General features: G+C 38.7%; 3 protein-coding genes and 1 pseudogene across 6 annotated transcripts in view; 2 read left to right on the top strand and 2 right to left on the bottom strand.

The window, feature by feature from the left end:
* The window catches only part of SENP5 (SUMO specific peptidase 5), a 43487-nt gene extending 32724 nt beyond the window's left edge, over nt 1-10763 (top strand). For 2 of the 3 annotated variants that reach the window (XM_039850514.1, XM_039850513.1), the window contains exons 7-10: nt 2312-2449; nt 5035-5118; nt 6590-6640; nt 7522-7982. In XM_039850514.1, coding sequence (XP_039706448.1) covers nt 2312-2449; nt 5035-5118; nt 6590-6640; nt 7522-7632 — 384 coding nt within the window. In that variant the 3' untranslated portion in view covers nt 7633-7982. Of the gene's footprint in view, nt 1-2311; nt 2450-5034; nt 5119-6589; nt 6641-7521 lie in introns of all 3 variants that reach the window. The other variant, XM_039850515.1, reaches the window with a different exon arrangement.
* A 420-nt stretch (nt 10764-11183) lies between these two features.
* On the bottom strand, nt 11184-19076 carry NCBP2 (nuclear cap binding protein subunit 2). 2 transcript variants are annotated; one of them, XM_039850522.1, is made up of 4 exons: nt 18930-19076; nt 15851-16032; nt 13318-13456; nt 11184-12733 (listed from the first exon to the last, which is right to left on the bottom strand). In XM_039850522.1, the coding sequence occupies exons 1-4, from the start codon at nt 19005-19007 to the stop codon at nt 12662-12664; spliced, it is 471 nt and encodes a 156-aa protein (XP_039706456.1). In that variant the 5' UTR covers nt 19008-19076; the 3' UTR covers nt 11184-12661. The 2 variants fall into 2 exon arrangements, with proteins under 2 accessions (XP_039706456.1, XP_039706455.1); XM_039850521.1 differs by having other exon boundaries at nt 18819-19026.
* On the bottom strand, nt 13784-13903 carry LOC120593153 (uncharacterized; annotated as a pseudogene).
* Nucleotides 19077-19134: 58 nt separating the features above from the next.
* NCBP2AS2 (NCBP2 antisense 2 (head to head)) lies at nt 19135-19974 on the top strand. The gene has a single exon (XM_039850523.1). It carries the CDS (start codon nt 19163-19165, stop codon nt 19529-19531), a length of 369 nt encoding a protein of 122 aa, XP_039706457.1. The 5' UTR covers nt 19135-19162; the 3' UTR covers nt 19532-19974.
* Nucleotides 19975-22043: the final 2069 nt, after the last annotated feature.

Here is a 22043-nt window from a genome sequence, read left to right as displayed (position 1 = left end):
TTGATGTAATTGTAAATGAGTTTTCTTAATTTCTTTGATGGTTGTTGTATAGAAACACAATAGATTTATGGATATTTGTTATTCTGCAACTTTACTGAATTCATTTATTCTGATAGTTTCTTGGTGAAATTAGGATTTTCTGTATAGAGTATCATGTCATCTGCAAAAAGTGACAATTTTACTTCTTCCTTTCTGTACAAATATCTTTTCTTTTTCTTGTCTGATTGCTGTGGTTAGGACTTCAGTACTATGTTGAAGGCGGGGCGTCTCCTCCCACATGCTCATGGCATGCACCCCGGGCCTGGCGTACTCAGGGCCTAGTGCACTAGTGCACTTGGGAGGCCTGCACACCCGGGATATGATCTGTCACTCCACTTGGGGCGTGAACCCAGGACCTTCTGCGTGTAAAACAGATGTGCTAACCACTACCCTATGGAGCCACCCTGCTTGATATGATTTCAGTCTTCTTAAATTTATTGACTTTTGTGGCCTACTATATGATCTGTCCTGGAGAGTATTCCATGTGCACTTGAAAAGAATGTATATTCTGTTTTTAGATGGAATGTTTTGATTTTATTAATTCCATCTGGTATAATGTATCATTTAAAGCCAGTGTTTTCTTCTTGATTTTCTGTCTGGATAATCTATCCATTGTTGTATGTGGGGTGTTATAAAGTCCCCTACTATTATTGTAATATTGTCAGTCTCTCCCTTTATGTCAGTTAATATTTGCCTTATGTACTTAGGTGCTTCTATGTTGGGCGCATAGAGGCTTATAAGTGTTACATCCTCTTGTTGGATTGATCCCTTTATCATTATATAATGCCCTTCTTTGTCTCTGCTTTCAGTCTTTGTTTTAAAGTCTATTTTGTCTGATATTAGTCTTGCTACTATGACTTTCATTTCCAATATCTTTTTCCATCCCTTTACTGTGTGTGTCTAGTTCGGAAGTGAGTGTCCTGGAGGCAACATAGATATGGGTCTCACATCTCTCTTATATATATAAAGTTGTGTGTGTGTTCATGTGTTTGTATGAAAAATAATATCTTAAAAATACGAAAAAGCTCTGCAAAGATACACACTAATGTGTATCTTTTTATCTGTATTTTCTAATTTTTATTTTAAAATTTTTTATAATTAAGAAAAAAGTTCCTTTTTGAGAAGAATATAAATTTCATTTTATATAATAGTCTATTTTAAATATGATTCCTTGTTTTAGATACTCAGAATTTTTGAACTGGAAAGGACCAGTTTCTAATATTTCCTTCTATTTACCTCCCAGATTTATGGCTGCAGGAACTGAAGAGCAGAAGTGCTAAAGTGCTTTGCTCCAAGGTCATATAGACTAGTAGAAGATTAATCTAGAGTGAGACATTATCTGAATATCAGAGAGCAGGGAAGGTTTGAGAACATTTCTAAGAATCTGATGTAGTTTAAAATATCTTTGTAATTGTTTTAACCTAAGAATCACTGAAATACTCTTTAAAAATACCTGAAAAAATAAATTCATTCACTCTTTTACAAAATGTTTATTGAGCACTTACTAGTTTGTCATCCACAACTGGGAATTTGAGTGGAATAGCAAATATTTCTAGATTATAAAGGGCAAATCAGGATATAAAGGATATGTAAAGACTTATCGGGGATATTTTTCTCAAATTTACACCTGGGAGACCCCAGGTAGTAATAATAATAATAGCTAAGATTTATTGACTACTATAATGTGCTAAGCACTTTTTTGCATTTAAATTCATTATCACTCTCAATTTCATAAGGTGGGTACTACTGTTACCTTTATTTTATTTTTATATGGAGGAAATCGAAGCACAAAGAAGCTATGAAAATCATCTGGCCAATAAGTAGAAGCAACACAATTTGAACTTGACATGACTTAATTTAGAGCCTGTGATCTACAGAGTCTGTAGAAAGATAAGCCTTACAGCCTATGCTGTTTTCTAATACCACGATTCCTTCCTAACTAAGAATTGAGTCTAAGTCAAATATGTACACAAGAAAATAAACATAAAAATAAGGGGCCAAGTCATATTAGGCAGTTGATAAGCACAGGTTTAGCAGGTTAAATGGAAAATAGTACTTTCAGCATCTTCAGTTTTTTTACTGTTGTATATATTAGCTTGGTAGTTACAAGCATGAGCTTTCTAAGGCCTGGGTTCAAATTCTGGCTTCACTACTTCCTAGTTTTATGATCTTGAGCAGGTCAAAGGTCAGGAAATGGAAGCTGCTGTTTGTTGTTGTTGATTTGGATAGCCTGTAGTGATGGCTGTATTTCTTTTTCTTTTTTTTTGATCAGGTGGATTTGTTTAAAAAGAGTCTTCTGTTAATTCCTATTCACCTGGAAGTCCACTGGTCTCTCATTACTGTGACACTCTCTAATCGGATTATTTCATTTTATGATTCCCAAGGCATTCATTTTAAGTTTTGTGTAGAGGTAAGTTAATATACTGCCTATTTTTTCTTTTACCTTGTGATTGACCAAATAATATGTTAGCTCTAGATATAACAGCAAAAGCCAATGCCATAGAGGCTCAATTTCTGTTATAAAACCACTCTGAAATGTTGGCAGAGAAAAAGACTACAAGAGGAATCTCCAGATGGGGAGAGGTAACTGCCTTGGAGATATATGCCTTTTTGGATTTCATCAGATTTTATTCTGCCTTTCCCTTAAAACTTCATTTTTAATGTGGATAGAATTATTTTTCCTTGGTTTCTTTTAGAGCTGAAATTTGCTTATATCTTCAAAATAACTTCCTTAGAAAGAATTATAACCCAGGGAATCAGCTGGCAAAATAAGAGAGTTCAACAAGATGGTAGGATACAAAGCAAGAAAAACCAGTAGGTTTCTTACATTAGTCCTGCACTAGCAAAATCCTGTTAGAAAATTTAACTGAAAACAGGAAGATTTCATTTTCAAAAGCAACAAAGACATAAATTACTTAGGAATATACCCTAGCAAAAAATGTGGAAGTTTTTAAAGATGGAAAACTCTAAAGTATTTAAAGGAAATCTGAATAGATGGAAAGAAGACAGACTCAATATTGGAAAGAGATCATTTCTTCCCAAATTAATATATACCAGTTTCTGTCCTAATCAGTTTCTCAACAGGAGTTTGAATGAAACCTGATAAGCTCATTCTAGAAGTCATTTTGCAAAATTCATGTGCATGAACAGCTAAAACAGTTTTAAAGTAGGATAGTAAAGGAAGGAATATTTGGTTTACTAGATGTCAAACCGTATCACAAAGTTTTAGTAATTAAAACTATATCTATATTTACTTAGGAATAGACAAGTGTATTGGTGGTACAGCATAGACAATCTAGAAATAACATGTATATGTGGGAACTTAATACATGATAAAGTTGGGAAAAGACAGGCTATTCAATATATGCCATTGGGAAGAGTAGCTGTCTATTTGAAAAAGTAAAATATAGATCCTTACTTTATACTGTTTATAAAAACAAATTCCAGAAGGAATAATGACCTAAATATAAAACAAAACTGTAAAAGTTAGAATAAAATATAGAAGATGTTATATTCTTAGATCTCCAAGACATTCTTACACAAAACCAAAAAAGCAAAAGACATAAAAGAACAGATTGACAAATTTGACCATATCATAATTTAAAACCTCTGTGTGCCATAAACCTAAAAGACAAGAGACAGACTTGGAGAAAATGTTTGTGACATATGTAATAATCACTATCCAGAAAATATAAAGAACTCCTACAAATGACTAAGAAAAAGAAGGGTCTAATAGAAATGGAAAAAGGATAAAATAAGTAATTTCTAGGAAAAATGCAAATAACCGTTAAACACATGGAGAGATGCTCAGCCTTACCAGAAATTTGAGAAATGCTAATACCGTTCCATTTTTTGCCTATTAGGAAAAGTTTGATGTTATTTAGGTGTTTGTGTGGGTGTTAGGAAACAGGCATTCTCATATTTTCTGGTGGAACGTATAAATTGATATAGCCACCTGGACAATTGCAGTTCTAATCAGTTTTAAGTACTTTATAAATTAAAAAGATCTTACTGCATATTAGTTCTGTTTCTTGGTATCTACTCTATTAAAATGCATGTATACGCACAGGATGGGGCATGCACCAGTATATTCATTGTAGCATTATTGATAATATTGAAAAGCAAAACAACCTAAATTTAGCTTTACCAACAGATTAGCTAAATACATACACTATAGTATAGTCATACTATTAAACTGACCATAGCAGTTAAAAAGAATATATTAGATCTCCCTGTCCTAACATGGAAAGATCTCCAAGACATATTGAGTTTAAAAAAGCAAGTCACAGAATGGAACTGTATAACGTGTGTATTGAAATACAATACATATATGCACACATGTATATATGTATGTATATACAAACACAGACTTGTTTGTATACACATATGTACTTCTACTCATACTTCTCCACCTTCAGGGGGTTTATTTCATTCATGTAACCTCTGACTCCTTAGAAGAGATATACACAAAGAAGTTGAGGGCATAAGGGAAAATTTGAAACTCCAGTAGGCTTCATCTCCGTAGAGATTTCAGCAGTATAACTATAGAAGCTGAATGATACCTTTACCTGCAGCTCTTAAAAATAAGGAGTATATGTAAAGCTGAAATGTTTGGTTTTGTTTAGAGTTTGTTATTAATGATTTCTGCCACAAGTTCCTTCCCTTTATTGAGCATTGCCAGTAATTTTTAATTTTCAAATTCAGCAAGTTGACTGCTGAAAACGACTGACCATCTCATGAAAAGTTCTTATTAAAATATATATCAGTGTCCACAGTCTTAAGTGCATACCTGAGTACAGAGTGTCTGAGTCCTTCTTAACATTATGAAGTGAAAGGTCTGAAATAAAGTGCCAGCTTTAAACTTGTTCGTGCAAAAGACAAAGGAATAATGGTGAGGCCACAGCCTCCTTTTTTGCTTCTATCTGCTGTGGGCAGGTTCCATTTTTCACCAACTGATGGAACACAGCATCTGTGTTGTGGTTTCTTTTTAACCAGAATATAAGAAAGTATTTGCTGACTGAAGCCAGAGAAAAAAATAGACCTGAATTTCTTCAGGGTTGGCAGACTGCTGTTACAAAGGTAAGTATGTCATAAAAATGAAATCCAAGGGATGTCAAGGGGATGGAATTATCTTAGGGGTAGGTATCTTTAAAAGCATTTTTAGACTGGTGACGAATCTTCCAACAGAGTGCCTGGACCTTAGTTAGTATTTATCATCTCAGTTTCCCAGTGCTTGCTGGGAACAAGTAAATTCAGTCATTTCATTCCCAGGACAGCCGCTAATGATATGGTTGCTCGATTGGAGAGCGGGGATATGTATATATATAAATAAAATTTTGGGGGTGGCACATGCCTCTTGTCTCATTGTTCTTATTTCCAGATGACTCATATAAACCCAGAGAAATACTGAAATGACTATTTGGATTTACTAAGGAGCAAGTGCACTGGGCTACTCTCCAGGCATTTTGGGGAAGACAGTGGCCTGAGTGCTTCAGTATGAACACTATCTTGAAGCAGCACTCTGTTTGGCCCATAGACATTTAAAGCTGGTGGGGGGGGCAGGGCAGAGTCCCCAGACATAGCCTCTCAATTCTGTTACAAATACAAGTATCTCACGTTATATGGTCACGGTTTTCTTGTTTTCACAGTGTTTTTGCTTGCATGATCTCATTTGATCCTTACAGCCTGTGAAGTAGGCAGGTCATTTAGGAGAGAAGCATCATCTTTATTCTATAGATGAGAAAACTGAAGCCCAGGTGTGAACTTCCCCAAAGGCCATTAAAGCTATTGGTAGGGTCAGATCCTTGAACTCAGGTGTCTGTTGGGAGCATTGACACAATTTTAAGAGGCAGAATCTTAAAACAAACCTTAACCTAAAGGTTAAGGGACAGATTTATTTGTTCAACCTTGAACCAAATGCTAAATTTTAAATTTAAGCTTAAGTTTTATGTTTTAAATGGCCTAGCTAGTAACTAGACTTGAACTTGGTGAATTTTCTGAGTTTACCCAATGAAAATATCCATGTATTCTCCCTAAATTTAGTCAAGATGTATCATAGTCCCACTTTAGGCAGAATACAGTAACCAGTTCTTTTGAAAACATACTGTTTGTGATTTCTTTCAAAGAGTGAGACGGAATTGTATAATATGAGATGAAAATACTGCTAAGTAGGATTGTTACTATATGAATATTCAGAGTCCAGGCATTTGTTCTGATTCACAATTCCATTTTGATTCCATTGTCAGTGAATTTACAGCAAAACTAATTATCCAAATAGAAGTTTTAAAATAGGATTTTATTTGATTTCCCATTTCTCGTGTTTAGGCAAAATGTTGTTGTATAAATTGTGGTTGATTGATAGCCCTTTTCTTGTGGCCAGATGCCTCCATAAAATCAAACTCTTTAAATACTCTTTAAAAGAGGTATATATCGTCTGTACTGGATAGAGACAGGTTTCCTGTCTCTTCCTTATTCTCCATAAAAACAACTTTTCTTATCTGAAGAGGAGTACTTGATATTATTTTAATGGTCATTTTGTTTTCTCCTTTAGTGTATTCCACAACAGAAAAATGACAGTGACTGTGGAGTCTTTGTGCTCCAGGTAAAGAAGTATTGTTTTTTCAGAATTTACAGTCTGTGAATTAAACTCGTTGGGTTTAGAGAGAGATGGGAGTCCCTGTGATGGGTACATGGTACTAGGTACAGTTTAATTAGAGTACTTTTCCTCCTTCCCTCCCTTTATTGTTGAGAAGCAGTAATTTCTGCGTTTTCAGATGTTACCACTAGGGAAGAACCACCTTCATAGGTCAAGAATGAATTGATATCATCCATGTCTTATCAGAGATTATTCGTAAGACACATTGGAGACTGATCTGAATTTGTTCGTATCACAGAGCCTTGGCATTTGCAGAATTTACTATATATTTTTAACTGTTGGCAAATGGTCTTTAGTCATAAAGTAAAAACTAGATTTTAAATTATGGCCACATTCAAAACTCTGCTTTCTCATGCTATAGGCTCCCTTCGTGGTCTAAAAGACTACAGAAAAATTCATTACACACTATATTTATGAAGGAAATTGTAGTATATAGTCCATGAATTTAGGGAATTGCAAAGATCTTGGAACATAGGCTGCTCACTCATATGACTCATGACTATCTGGGATTTGTAAACAAATTCAAGTTCTCACTTAAAGGCCATGCTAGGTCTGGCTGCATTCTCATCAGGTTGTACCTTGAGAAGAATTGGAGCCTCTTCATCAGTTTCTGCTTTTCACAGTATTAAGTGGGGATGGAGGGGAAATCCCAGGCTATATACTTGCCTGGAAAGTTGACTATAATTTGGAGGAAAATGTTCTCTAACAAGTTTAAACACATTTTAAAATGCCTTAGGCCCTATTCTGTTAGTTCTGCACCTGGTTAAATACATTGGGCTGGTATGTAACTCCACATGACATTTAAGTGTTTTCTGGGACCTTTGCAGTACTGCAAGTGCCTCGCCTTAGAGCAGCCTTTCCAGTTTTCCCAGGAGGACATGCCCCGAGTACGGAAGAGGATTTACAAGGAGCTGTGTGAGTGCCGGCTCATGGACTGAAAACTCAGCAAGGCTGGGAAGTCTGACCAAGTTGGAGCAGATGGTTTGTTACTTGAATCTCCAAACACTTATTTGAATTTTACAGATATTTCAGATCAGTGGTGTTGGGCCACTGTTGTTACCTCAAATTTATTTTTAGCCCTTATTAATTTCTCTAGCTACCATGTACTATTTTTTAATGTTCGGTTTGGTTTCATTTTTAATTTTATGGATTCTGTATGCCCCCCCATATTTAATATTTATTATCCAATGCATGCATATAGACAGAGCATGCAGTGCGGAGTATTAAAAAAAAAAAAAGCCTAGTAGATTTGGTGCAGCTTTTGAAACTTAGTTAGATGTGAACTGAATACAGGTTTAAAATTTAATCCCAGAACCTAAAAATGTGGAATGTTTTTGATACAACTTAAAGAATTATAGGTGTTCCCTGGGCATAAAAGGTAGCTAGGAGTGGTTTTGACAAAGCCAGTCCTGTTTTACTTTTATCAGCAGCACCTTTCACTGACTTCCCTCTCCTGAGTCTTAAGTTGCATTCCTTTCGAAGAAGGAGAAGGACGTGGCCAGAAACTGACTGGGTATTCTATTTATGGAGGCACACTTGTAAGCACAGTGCCTGCTTTGGGAAGAATTGATTAAAATATGAGAAAAAGAATGACCTTGGGGATCCAGGTATCTTAGCACATAAGATTTCAATCTTGCTTTTAAGAATTATAATACCTAAGTAATTTATAAAGGCTTTTGCTGGAACATTAAATTCCCTGGATTTTTATGTTTTTGACCCATTAAAAAACTATCAAACAAGTGGTCAAATTAGAATTCAGCTTTTCTAAGAGTAATTTATAAGTTGACGCTTGCCTTGTGTTGTTTCCCGTAAGAAGTTAAGGTTTGCAAAATACCTCTGTATTTCAAGGGTATTTAAAATATAAACTTTCAAAGCCGAAGACTGGCTTTAGGTCTTTTGCAGATGGGTGGGGAGAAGAGGAAAGGTAATAGAGAAGATTTGGTTCCTCAGGAGCACAGCAAATATTATTAGGTTTTTTTTCCCTCTTATCTCTCTAGTGATCTCAGCAACATGCAGGGCTCCTCATTTGGTTTCTACTTGACCAACCCTGAGACTCTAGTACAAGAAGAGTTTTGTTTTTTTTTTCCGTTTTTCTGAACCTCATATTCAGGGGAAAGGCAGAAATCGCCCTATTCTTAAACTTAGCTGCATTAAAGTAATGGATCTCGCATCTTTAATCTAGCCTTTTGTGATTTTTGAAAGGAAAGGAAAGAAGATAACATGTCAATTACCCAGTTATCTTTTCTGAACTGGGGCAGGAAAAGCAACAGATAGGTATATAAGAAACTCAGAAACCTGTACAAAAAAATACCAAATAAATGGCAGAAGATACGTGGAGTTATGCTTAGTTAGGTTTTGAAAATAAAAAGCTAAAATGTGCAGTTTAACTTGGCCATAAGGTAAGGCTGACTGTCAGCAGTTAAAGGTGGAGTCAGATGTTTACATGCAGGGTTCCTGTCCCCAGACATTCCAAGCACCAACACCAGTGTTTACATTGCAAACAGCCCCAGCACTTTCCTAAGTCCCCCAGACTCAAATTCCTTAGTATAAAACCAGGTCAGTATTTCTTATTGTGCTTCAAGTCATTAAAAAGACTGAGATTAGAGGCACTTTATGCTGCTACAAGTAGGGTTGTGTCAGCATTAGGAAAGATGACAATTTAAAGTGGGGAGGACGCCTTCTTAGTTTTCAGATAAGTATGGAAAAAGATTTTTCAAATCTGTGCACAAGACATTTGCCTAACATCTTTTTGTAGCTACACAAGGTAGTAACTAGGCTATTGATTCAAAATGTCTTATACTTTAGAGCTCCATATTTCACTTTCTTACTGACAGAATCAGGCATGCAGAGGAGACAAGAACTCTGTTCTGGCAAGAATCTTACTATGCCCAAAGCCGGAGTCTCAGCATTGGTCTCAGCATTGAGGCATGCAGGGATGTGCATAGAGAACGTGAGCCGTCCAACTCTAGTTTTACTTCTAACTTTATGGGACACCTTGAGGTGCACTGTTCAGCATGCTTTAGCCTAAATGTCAAATATTTTAAGCCTCTACATTCATGAAACTTGGTTGAGTACACATAGTCACTTTTCCCCCTCTTGTGATTAGACCAAGTCTTACATTAGAATGTTTGTCCTGGTGTTTGCAATAATTTCTTCCTTGCAACAGAAACATTTTTGAAATAGTCTGGGCTTTTGGTGGAAGAGACAGGCATTGTGTACCCATCACTAGCTTGACACTGAATTGTTGCCCACAAGGTGAACAGACCTCAGGCTTTTGCTGCTGAGTGCAGGCCTTGTACAAACTAAAAGCTACTTATGATGTGCCTTCAAGTTGCCCAGCCCTCTCCATCAGCAAACTTACCAGTCTGTAGTTGCTTCTCCAGTGATTTTTTCCCCATTTGTTAAATTTATAGCAGTGAATGTCGATTTATTTCAACTTTTAGTTAAGATCTCTCAAGAATCGTAGAGAACCAACCTTCTCTTAAGAAAGGAAATTGCTTAAGGAAAAAGAAACACTTGCTACCAGTAATCTTCAGATCTCTCTTTTGGCTTTGCATTGTATTTTCTATTTATCATTAAATACAAATAACACTATTCATCTTGAATTCATAGTTGGAATAAAACAGTAACAGACATAACTGGGACACAGCCAGCATTAGCCTAAGTTGAGTTGCCCTTTTCTCTGCAATTGTGGTTCACTGCTTTCCTGGGCGCTCTGGGTGGATCAGATCTTTCAGGCAAGAAAGTCTATTAATAGTGCGAATTAAATATATTGACTACCTGCTCTACTCATGTTAAAAATTGAACTAATCAGCATTTACAAAGCACGTACTTTATGTGCTAGGCTCTGCCTCCTGGCCTGTAGACAATTAAGAAGACCTAGGGAATACCATCAGAGAAGTGCTAATTGTATTTGCATATTACAAAAGCAGCCCTAGGCGAGCTGTTCACTTAAGTGGTACCTTTTGGTTAGAAAAAGAACTTAAAAGATTGTGATCATGTAAAATGACTCAAACCTTCTAGCAAAAATATTTTTTTGAAAAATAAACTAAATGCCTTTATAAATGTGTATTCTCTTGTGTACTGTTTGGTGAGTAGTAATTTTTCCCAGTGACATTCCGGCCCTGACAAGGCTCATGGATGAACAGTGACCAGTGTAGGCTCCAAGCAGCCGTCCCTTAAACAGCACTGTCCAATAGAATTTTCTGCAGTGATGGAAATGTTCTTTATTTGCTTCCACTACAACAGTCACATGTGGCTACTGAGCATTTGAAATGTGGCTAGTGTGAATGAGGAACTGAATGTTTTAATTTAGTTAGCTAGCTACATGTGACTATTGACTACCACACTAGGTAACTGTCAAATCAAAATGGACATGTAAATTCTTCACGTTATTCATAGATTCCCCCAAAACACATTCATAAATATTCCAGAGTAAGAGGGTTCCAGTATCCCTTTTTATAGGTGAGGAAATGGGCACAGACAACGGTAAAGTTGGTCCAACTTTATTGAAATTTGTTACAGAAGACAAAATTCAAACAGAACCACAGTCTGTGGTTTTAAGGCCTGTAGAAATCTGAGTTATGTTTTACTACAAAAGAATATAAAATACATTAATTCAAACTATAGTGTAAAAAGAAATTTAAAAAATGAATAGTATGTCCTCATGAAATTAAATATTTGCAAATGGTTTCTTTCCTAAGAACTTAAAAGTAGTTGTAGCTCTTTAAAAAAATTCAAATAACCAGTTTCAATTTAATGAGAAAACCTACAACTTACTGTAGTGTCAATGATGTTCACATATGACATGCTTTAGCCCCAAGGTTCATAAACTATGAGAAGTTTGGAGATACTCTGTTCCTAGATGAAAAAAATTCACTTATATCAGGGAAAATTATATAGTTTAGCAGTTTTAAATGAGCAGTTGTTCATATACAATAGTAGAGGAATCACCTCTTTCCTTACAAATGCAAAATACTCTAGACTCCCCTCTCTGTAGAGACCATCAATTCACTATCGAGGCTCTGAAACTCAGCACAATTAGGGAAAAAACAAGACAGACTTCCACATGAGAACTGGCCAAAACACATTTCCTGAGGGAAGCATTTCTGATCATTTTTTGTTAGGCATTCTTTCGATTTTTGAGCTCTTCTTAAACCCACTCCATTCCCAAGATCACTAAAAATGAAAATACATGCAATGGCCCTCACAGCAATGTTTTAACTTGTGACCCCTGATATTTCATCCCATTTCCCTTAGATTCTTTGGGATTCTCTGCAGTATAAACCCTTGCTTTTTTTCAGCTTTAGGAAAAACACATCTTTTGAAAAATGTGTTTGGTAGATCCCCTTTAAGTTCTGTACCTAATTTCCTGATATCATGTAAGCAGACTGTATACCCTGGGACGAAGGCTTGCTTTTGCACCAACTAGGACATTCTCTTGACTCCTAAGTTTGCCTTTAGAGATTAGAATTCAACATAGAAACAAACTCAGTTGTGAAATACCTGTTCCTAACGTAGAGCAAAGCTATAAAACATAGCAAAACTCTGTTCATTAAACTTTATCTCATGAAAATTTAGAATTTAAAAAATAATTCCAGGCCCCAATGTAAACCATGAGCCTACTTAGATGCAAAGATGGTAAACAAATTTTTCCAGTCTTTCTAAAAGAAGTATGGTGTTTTGGGCTGATCAACATTATAAATCAAATCTGTTGCCAAGGAACAGTTTTTGACCTGGTAAGAAAATCATTCTGGTAACTTGCCACATGGCCAATATTCTAAGACATTAAAGGCATTCTTTTGGATTCTGTCCTTTAATAATTTTCAGAGGAAAACCACGAAGAGGCTTCCGGCTCAGACATTGATCGAAGCTTGGTAAAAACGGGCGGGTTTGCAGACTTTGAGTAATATATGTCAAATATAGCAGGCCAAAGGAGTGAGTTTTTCATGATGGGTTTCTCACCACTCACTGGTTTTGGGCCAGTTTTCCATAGCCCCCTCTCCCAGCATCATAGTCCTGCCGATACTCATCTCGTACCTTAATTGAAAAGAACACAAGTTACAATATAGAGAAGATTGGTGTATATATGTCACTCCCAAGTAAAGTAAATCAAATAAATATACAGCTAGACTTTTTCAGGTGCCATAAAGTGTACATTCAAGCAGGACATAAATTTTTAAGCAACCAATATAAAAAGCTTAACTGCCTTGCAAAATTATTTAAGACTACTGAATTTTTTTTAACCAAACATGAGGTGCATACTCATTCACCAGCATTCAAAAATAGCACGTTCCAAAGAATAAGCACTTAAATTAGGCTATTAAAATAAAAACTTAAAACTAATTTCAGTGTATTCTGCTTTTGTTCTAGATACTTTTGCAGGTGGAAAATAACTACCCCCTAGCAAAAGTCCAATAAGAGTTGCTTGTGGAAATGTATAGCATATACATTCACGGTTTAGGGAAATAATTTGCCAATCCCAATAGGTCATTTCAGATATACTTCAAGCCAAGGTTATAAGCACAAAGTTTTTTCAAAAGTGCAACTACAAACTGACAAAACACTTGACATTAGGACTGGAAGCCTAGGCAAAGGCTGAGCCACAAAACATTCTTGCATACCTGGCCACCCGACCGTCCACGGCCGTACTGCCTGCCCTCTTTAAAGCCTGCATCCCAGTCTGTGCGAATGAGTCGGTCATCCAGACGAGTTCCATTTATGTACCGCATAGCATTTTCTGCATCTGCTCTTGAATAGTATCTTAGTATAATTATTAAGGAACACTATATGGCATGTTTTTGGAAATACAAGTAATATCTAAATGAAACCAAATTGTTAAGTACAAAAACAAATCCAACCACATGGAGTTTAAAGACAATAGTTTGGCCTGCACAGGCCTGTTTGAGGTTGGTCCAGGAGCACTTAAGAGAATTAAATACAACATTTATCCATGGCTACATTGGTCTTGATTTCCTGGGTAATCCTGTTAATAATTATTTTTGTCCCATTGTTCCCATATTTTGATTTGCAAAACAAAATATGTTCAATGCATGTTTATTTTCATTCATCCACTCATTCATTTTTTAGCACCTAGAGCACCTAGTCTTCCTAGGTGGTCTCCCATCCAAGTACTAACTAGGCCTGACCCTGCTTAGCTTCCGAGATCAGATGAGATCAGGCACGTTCAGGGTAGCAATGGCCATAGACCTCAATGCAGGTTTAGATCACAGAATGCACAGTTCTTATCCAAGAAAACAATAGCATCCAAACTTGGAGCTATATATTCAAAAATAACTTTAATAAAAGGGGTCACAGTGTATATGGAATTGCTATTGCATTGCATTAGAAGGAAAGACTCAAAAGTCAATCACTCAGATGAGTAGTTCCCAAACCTATTTAATCAGATCTACTAAATCTTTGGGCTGATATTAAAAAAAAAAATCTCTACAAGCAATTATGATTATTAGCTGGGTTTAGAAAATGCTGATTTAGACTTTTTTCCTTTACACATAGGGAAACACCTGGTGAAATTCCAATGTTGAGCACCAACAATACTGCCTAGTACATAGTACATATTCAATAATTTTTGCTGCATGAATGAAATGAATGCTAAAAGGGCAAACAAGAAAATACTGGTAATGGCAGCCTCTCTTTTGGGTATTTGCCACTGATTGTTATCTTTGACCTATAAGACAAATGCAAAAATACTATAGTTCTCAGAGACTGATTATGATCTACAAGGTGGAATTTTTTTTTTTTGGCCTTTTGTGTTTTCATTGTTCTCCCTGTCCCCTGAGAACTATTGCATGCTACTGTTACCAGAGGCAAAAACAAAACCCGGGCACTCTGGTACCTTGAATCTGAAGGAAAAATGAAGAAGGAAGAAACTTGCAGAAATGAAACACCAAAATCAAAAGTGGGGCGGCTTCTGGTTCAAGATGATAGCACATTTCTCTCCTTTAATTGGGGTCATTCTTAAGACTCCAATTAAAATCACAAAAAAAGAAACCTAGAGAACAGAAGAGCCCATCAGCAGACTAGCAATTCAACAAAAACTGGTGGGAGAGTGCAAATGGGTAAAACTCTGAAATATTCCAAAGTGGCTTCAAGGAGACAGCAAACCCAGAAAGCTCTTAATTCAAAGCTGAATAAGAAGTGAGGCTGCAAATAGGGTTTTGTTAATGGTCTCTGTGTGGGAAGAAGACTTGCTACCAGGAAGGCATCTAATCCCAGGCAAATACAAATAAAATGACAGGAGGAACTGTTTGGAGGAACTAGGACAGTGTCTTTGATATTAACAGGCCAAAATATAATCCCCTTCAGTCTGGCATTTGGTAAAAAGTTCTGCCAAGGTCCACAAAATCAACCTTTTCCCTTATTATGACTGGAAACCCGGGGATCACCAGACATTTATGGAAAATTTACAGCATAAATATAACCAAAAGAAACAATTCAGGGCAAAGAAAAAAAAATTGACATGTTAGATCTGGTTTGAGACTTCTCGGAATATAAAACAAAATGAAAAAAAAAAAAAAATACTAGGGGAAAAAAACTGAAGGATAAATCCAGGAGGTCCAGTATTTATAGCTTCCAGGGAGACAATAAATGATCACAAGTAAATACAGTTTTGGTTTTGACCTATAAAATCAAGCTATATACATTCAATATAATGAAATACATGCTATACAGCCATTTTAAAAAGAGGAAGACCTACATGTACCAATATGGAACGATCTCTAAAGGTGATAAAAAGTAGTGCATGCAGTACACTGCCACACATCCACAGGATTACTTCTTGAAAGACACCCACGAGACTGGTAACTGATTGTCTCTGGGCTTAGAATGGTACAGAGATTTTATTTTCACGATACCCTTCACTTTTTTAAACTCCATGAGCATATATTCTTGAAAGATTGTTTTTCTTAAAGAACAAATATAAACAAAGCATGGATTTCAGAACAGAATGTTAACGTTGCCAGCTTTGATAATGTAAGAGTATAGACACACTGGACAAAGATAGGAAGTTGATGAAGGAAGAAAAGGTAGAGATAATGCTAATTAGCAAATATCCTCATCCATTTTTTTAAACAGGTGACTAACCACCCTAGGCCCCATCCTCATCCAACAGCTACATCAGATATACAGGAAGGATACTCCACAAAGCAGAAACCACATGCTGTTTTCTTCATTTTATCCAGGCCCATAATGATTTTCTTTATGTCACCACTTTTGCTGAAGAGTTCATAAATTTGTTCTTCAGTTGTGTAAAAGGAAAGATTTCCAACATATAACGTACAGCTTTTCTTCAGTAATTTTTCCTGTTCTTCATTGTCACCCTATAATTTAAAATAGAGAAAAAGTTAAGCAGCATAACATAAGAAAAGCCCTGCTTAAATAGTATTCCTAAGTATGAGGGAAATTTTTCATTAATTCTGATTTGGAAATCAGCTTCTTTCATCATCCCAATCCATGACAAATCTCTTGCCCTCCCCCTGCCCAAAGGTGTTATTCGCAATCTATGAAGCACTTACGCAAGGTCCAGACTGCTTTTAGTAGAGCGCCATGGCTTGAAAGTTGTGCACATAGCCCTCCTTCTCCTGCACCATACTGCCACACAAGTACCATGCCTTTTCCCTGCATTCTCCATACCCTCAGCACTGAATCCTTCTCTAATACCCCAAGTTTAATTTCCAGACCCTGAACCAATATATTAGAAAGAGCTCTTTTATCCTTTGTAGAAAAATAAATGGATCTGCAGAGACAGGGTACCCCTTGTAATATTGTAATATTCCCAGAGAGAATGTTCAAAGTAACAACTGCTTAGTTAGTTATATACTCATATATTTTGCTGAGTTTAGGAGAAAATGTGATCACTAAAAACAAGAGATCTCATTTTCTTGACAGGCTTCCTAATTTGGAAGATAGGATGAAGCCAGAGACAAGAATGTAACTGGGCTTCAGCCAACACATCTGACAACCTCTGAGAACAAGATGACTCATCATGAGCCAGACATGATATTTGTAGATGTCTTCAAAGAAACAATGTGGCAACTGGACCTTCCCTTTTAGCCTCCATACTAGGGAAGACAAATGCTGATTAAATAGAAGACGTGCCAGCTGAACTGCTCTCAGGCCCTTCAGACTCATGTTAGGGCTCTAACATCAGCCACACAGTGATATTCCAGCTTGGAAAGTAGCTGAGCGGAACCATGTTCAGGCCCCTAGAGCATTTTCCCAAGAAGCCTCCCTTCTTCATTTACTACTCCATATATAATTCTGATCCAGTTTCTTCACTCTGAGAATAAGACTTTGCACTATTCATCTCTGAATGCTTTGTAGCACAGTGCTCAGAGTAATGGGTCTCATGTGTGCTCACCTTCAATGGTAGAATAGAAAAATAGAAAAACCATCTAAACTATATCAAAAGGAAAATAATGAAATAAATAATGGTACATCAATAAATATAATACATATCCACATGCAGTGATATGGAACATCCCCAAGATAGTGAGCAAAGCTCAAAAAAAAGTATAGAACAATGGGAAAGGAATGCTCCCAGTTATATTTTTTCAAAGTATGACTATACATAGATACTATACACAAGAAAAAGGTAAGTACATCTGCCTCTATGAAGAATCAAGGACTGCCAATCAGAGACTCCACGTATAGGGTCTCACTTAATTCCCCAATCCCATACTTCCTTAAAAAGTCTACAGGACATTGTTCATTAAAAATAGGTTTTCAGAACTTTAGGATGAGACATTAGATAAAGTAGATTCACTTTATTTGTATTACTGCTTTGACATAAATTATTTTTTCTTTCTTAAAATATGGTCAGGAGGCATTTTGTTTTTTCTTTCTACTTTCTTTCTTACACATGTAAGTAATGTCTAAACAAGCAGCCTATGACTGAAGACAACTGTGGTGTAAGTCTTACTTGAGGTATGATATTAACGTGGATTCCATTCAGGGAACAGCAGAAATTCCCCACTACAGTATCTTACTACTATCTAAGTAAAGCCACAGGCTTTAAACTGCAGAGATGAATAATAGCAAGTTGAATCTTTTCAGTTTCAGTTTTGCAGAATGCTTACAATTCAAGATGGTTATGATGTGGAACTTTATAAATAATGAGAGCTGTAAACGATAGAAGTGAAAATCATGCCTGGCATATAGCGAGCATTTAAAAACGGCTGAGTGAATGAATTTAAGATCTTCCTTAATTTGGCCTCAAACGAAATTTCTTTTCCCTACTCTACTAATACTTTTACACATTCTCCACCCTCTTCTATAATATGTGCTCCCCTCCTTTCCCAATTACAAGGGTTCTCCTTTTTCTGAATTTTCACAGCCCTTCCTTTTCCACTCATCATCTCTGCTCTAGGTTGATTACTTGCCTCCATTTACAATTCCTACTAGATGAGTGTGAACTCAAAGTGCGGAAACTGTCTTCCGTCTCCCTCCAGGGCTTAGCAACGGCACTCAATAAAAATACTAAATAACCAGTGATTAATGAGCGTCGCGACACCCTACCCCTGCCTTTGCTGATACCGAATAGTCCACCTTGAATATCTGTAGCCTTTCCTTTCTACACAAAAACTACCATGACGTATGCCAAACTAAAATTTTCCTCGTCTGAAACCCAACCATTCTCTGATCTTGACATGCAAACTCTTAACGTCTCTAGCTTGGCTGGTCCACCTCCCTACTCCGAGGGCTCCCTAAGGATGGAAACAGGGCTCAACTCTGTATCTCTCACCCACCGCGTAGAACTTTATAGGACCGTTCTACCAGACCAAAGAAAGGACTCGAAACGCCAAAGGACTCTTTGGCTAATTGAAAATAATAAGAAGCCCCGGTATCTGAGTCAGGAAGGCACCTCCACATACCCCAGGTGTCAAAATGACACCCATTCCCTTCATCACAAAGTCATCTTTCCCGGGACACAGCCTGTGAAAACGTGAGCCACCACTACTGCCGCTCAAACCCCTCTGCATTGGCATGGGAGCGACTGCAGGGCAATAGGAAAGCAAGCCTCAAACTCCCTTTCTATGAGAGACGAGATTCAGTGATATCTAAACGCCTTTGCAGCATCCATTCCCCAGAAGGCACCGGGCCTCACTTCGGGTTTGGGGAAACCAGAGAACGGGAGACGACACAATGAGACTAGAGCAAACCGATTCTCAGCGTTCTGGCCCAGGGCCTTCCTTTCTCGCGGTCCGCCTTTCCCTACCCGGAAGTGCTGGTCCCGGTACTGGCTCAGTTCCACGTACGAGTCGCTGCGCAGCGCCTTCAGGAGGCCACCGGACATAGTGCAGAGAGCTGGACAAAGATGCCGCCACTCCGGGAACACCGAGCCGTCTCGGCTGTGGCGGAACCGGAAACGCGCGGGGCGACTGCAGAAAGTCGGAATGTTGCCGACCAATCCCAGAGCTGCAGTGCCGTCACCGGGCGGCGCCGGCGCAGATGTGGTCCGTTGTCGGGCGCCGCCGATCAGAATCCAAAGCTGCGCCCTCCGGGTTCCGGGTCACTCTGAGAATGGTTCTTCGGCGGCTGCTGGCGATCTTGCTGCACAGCCCGCAGCTGGTGGAGCGCCTGTCCGAGTCGCGGCCCATCCGTCGTGCAGCGCAGCTCACCGCCTTCGCACTGCTGCAGGCCCAGCTGCGCGGCCAGGACGCGGCCCGGCGCCTGCGAGGCCTCGCGGCTGGGCCCGCGGGCTCCCTGGGCCGCCGCGCTGCGCGTTTCAAAGACATCTTCACTAAGGAGCTACGCCGCGGCCTCCGGGAACGCCCAGCACCACCAGGTAGCCAGAGGGGCCCAGGTGCAAACCCCTAAATCTAGGTTGGGCCTAGCCCAAATCGCCTGATTTCCCTTCTGGGCTCGACACCGCACTCGGCGCTAAGGAGTCATCCCTGGCACTGCGCGCGTCTTCAAATCCTGACTCAGATTGTCAGCCAGCAGAGGTCCCAGCCATCAGAAAGCCCAGGTCAAACCGACATTCCCGGTGTAGCCCTGAGATCGGACATGGCACAGTGTGTGAAGAAAGCCCCTGAAACCTAACAGAATCGAAGATAGGGTAGGCCTTGATACACCGCGTACAGAGAGCCATGGACCATACCACAGTCCGAACAAGAGTCTGCCTTCTGCGAATGGGACTAAAACTCGTGATATAGGTAATGTCTCTGCACTGATGTAATAGGGCACTACTTCAGAGGAGATCATGGATGGAAGGACAACCTTACAGCTGCCAAAATTCTCTGATTAAATATGTGAGCTGAGTAATGGGTATGAGTGTGGTACTTATCTGGCAAGATGGATTAGGATTCCTGGGGACTGTAAGCCCATGGTAGTACTAGTTAACACATATTGAGTACTTACTCTCTGTGCTGGCACTTGCTAATTGCACTCTCTGTGGGTTATCTCATGCTTACAGCCATTTTCATATGAGGAAGTGTAGGCTACTTCTTATGTTGCCTTGGCCTTACAGAGCAGGATTAAATACAGGCATTTAACCCTAGGGCCTAAGTCCATAATCAGTGCGTCATTTACCCATGACCTTCAATGCCTGCCTCCCCAACCCCACTACCATCAGCACTGGGTGTTAGGACTACTGCCCACCATGGAACAAACTACCTGAATTCCTATGCCCCATTTTATAGGATCTAGGATACAAGCTAAAGACTGGTCCAGCTAATGGGCCTGTGCTTAGGAAATCTGTTGTATACAGAAATGTCCTCTCATTTGAGGCTTCTGACTGAATTTCTGAATACCTCTAATTAGGCTACTGAGGTAATCATGCAATCTAGAAAGCTTGAAGCTACAAGAAAAGCTTTTAGGCTGGCTGGTGACCAAACAATTTATACTCTCGCTTTTCTGATAGTCATAGGGAGCTGGATAAGGCTGAAAACCTTTCCTGGGTATGGAGAAGCTAAAGTAGCTTGTCCTTCACTTTCCTCATGCTCAGGCTTCTGATTTGACATCCCAATGTCCAGTTTTCCTATCAGAGTTGCTGCTGTTTTATCCTCTGAGGCCAGAAATCCCATTCTCTTAATGACTAAAGTCCTGGTTTCGCATCCCGCCCTCTCCTCCCATCAGAGATGAAATCCTCCCAAACTAGAAGCAACTTACTGGATTCTCCTTGGAGCCTGGCGGTGAGGAGCCTGAAGAGTTTGTCCACTCTTACTGCCTTGTCTGCCTCATTGGTCTCAGTCCCACCCATTGGTCTCTGGATATCAGAGCAGCAGAATATTAGCAGTCTCCAGCCCAACCCCTTACCCTCAGCATAAACAAGAACGCTCACTGTTTGGTCTTTTTCTAGAAGAGAAAAAGGGGAGCAGTACAGGAGGCAATGAAATTTCTAGAGAAACTGTCCATTCAGTAAGAAAAGTAGAGCGAGAGAAGGGGACCACTGCTTATTTTTTGTGGAAGGAGTGTACAGGAACTAAGTTCCCTCCGTTTCTGTAAAAGGAGTCAAAGCAGAGAGAAGACTGGGTCCTTTCTGCTCTAGCACAGGTGATTGGGATGCTCCCCACTTCACTGGAAAAGACTCCAGTGTTTTTAAGTCAGTGGCTTGCCATCTCACCAGTTACCGTATTACTAAAGAAACATGAAATTCTTCCCACCACCCGCTGTGGCAACAGTTTCCCAGCATGCCGTTCATGCTCTTCTAAGATCTGCCAGAAAGTGAAGCAGGGAAGCAATTCACCTACTTTATCATCCTGCAGGGTAATTCTGGCTGATCTTTTGATGCCACACAGATACCAACACTTTACAGACAAATTTATTAGAGCTCAGACCACCACAATCTACAAGGACTACCACACCAATAGTTTCTCCAGGGAATTCTAGGTTGTGGACCCAACTAGGGAAGGGAAGAGGCAGAAGTCCCAAGAAGCCCCAAGGAGATTGAGATTCTAGAGTCTTGGGTTCTCCAAGGTGGCACTTGGTTTCTAATTTGTGGGCAAAATGCCATCTTTGGCCGCAAAGTAAATAAGTGCTTAGCACCAGAGATGATGCTAAGCACTAGGGGTAGAAAGGCAAATCAGAGGTCCATAGCAGAAACAGAAACCACAACAAGAACAGTGAGTTGTCACAAATGGGTCTAGAGTTTAAAGGAGGGAAATGTCTGATAGAGTACTAGAGCCAGCTTATACTGTCTCATGAGTAGATCCTTCCTTAGCATCTCCCAACTCTGAGCTCAGTAACATCCAGTAGATTTGGAATCAGCCATGTGGGAATATCTACACCATGGAAATTAGCAAGTGCTACAAATTGGGGCTTTTTTCTTTTTCTTTTTTTTAGCCCAGAGAACGGGTTGCTAAACATTTACCAGCATTATCACTGGCTT

The sequence above is a fragment of the Pteropus medius genome, unplaced genomic scaffold, assembly GCF_902729225.1.
Source record: "Pteropus medius unplaced genomic scaffold, Ma_sr-lr_union100, whole genome shotgun sequence".
NCBI classification, from domain to species: domain Eukaryota; kingdom Metazoa; phylum Chordata; class Mammalia; order Chiroptera; family Pteropodidae; genus Pteropus; species Pteropus medius.
This window is presented reverse-complemented; position numbering and strand designations above follow the sequence as displayed.

Bases quoted from the DNA above. Each gene is read 5' to 3' on its own strand.
- NCBP2 (XM_039850521.1), bottom strand. From the start codon at position 19,007: ATGTCCGGTGGCCTCCTGAAGGCGCTGCGCAGCGACTCGTACGTGGAA. The intron at 13,457-15,850 runs GTATCCTTCCTG...AATTATACTAAG, and splicing joins TGTGGTTTCTGCTTTGTGGA to ATACTATTCAAGAGCAGATG. The intron at 12,734-13,317 runs GTATGCAAGAAT...TTTTCAATTAAG, and splicing joins GTGGACGGTCGGGTGGCCAG to GTACGAGATGAGTATCGGCA.
- NCBP2AS2 (XM_039850523.1), top strand. From the start codon at position 19,163: ATGTGGTCCGTTGTCGGGCGCCGCCGATCAGAATCCAAAGCTGCGCCC.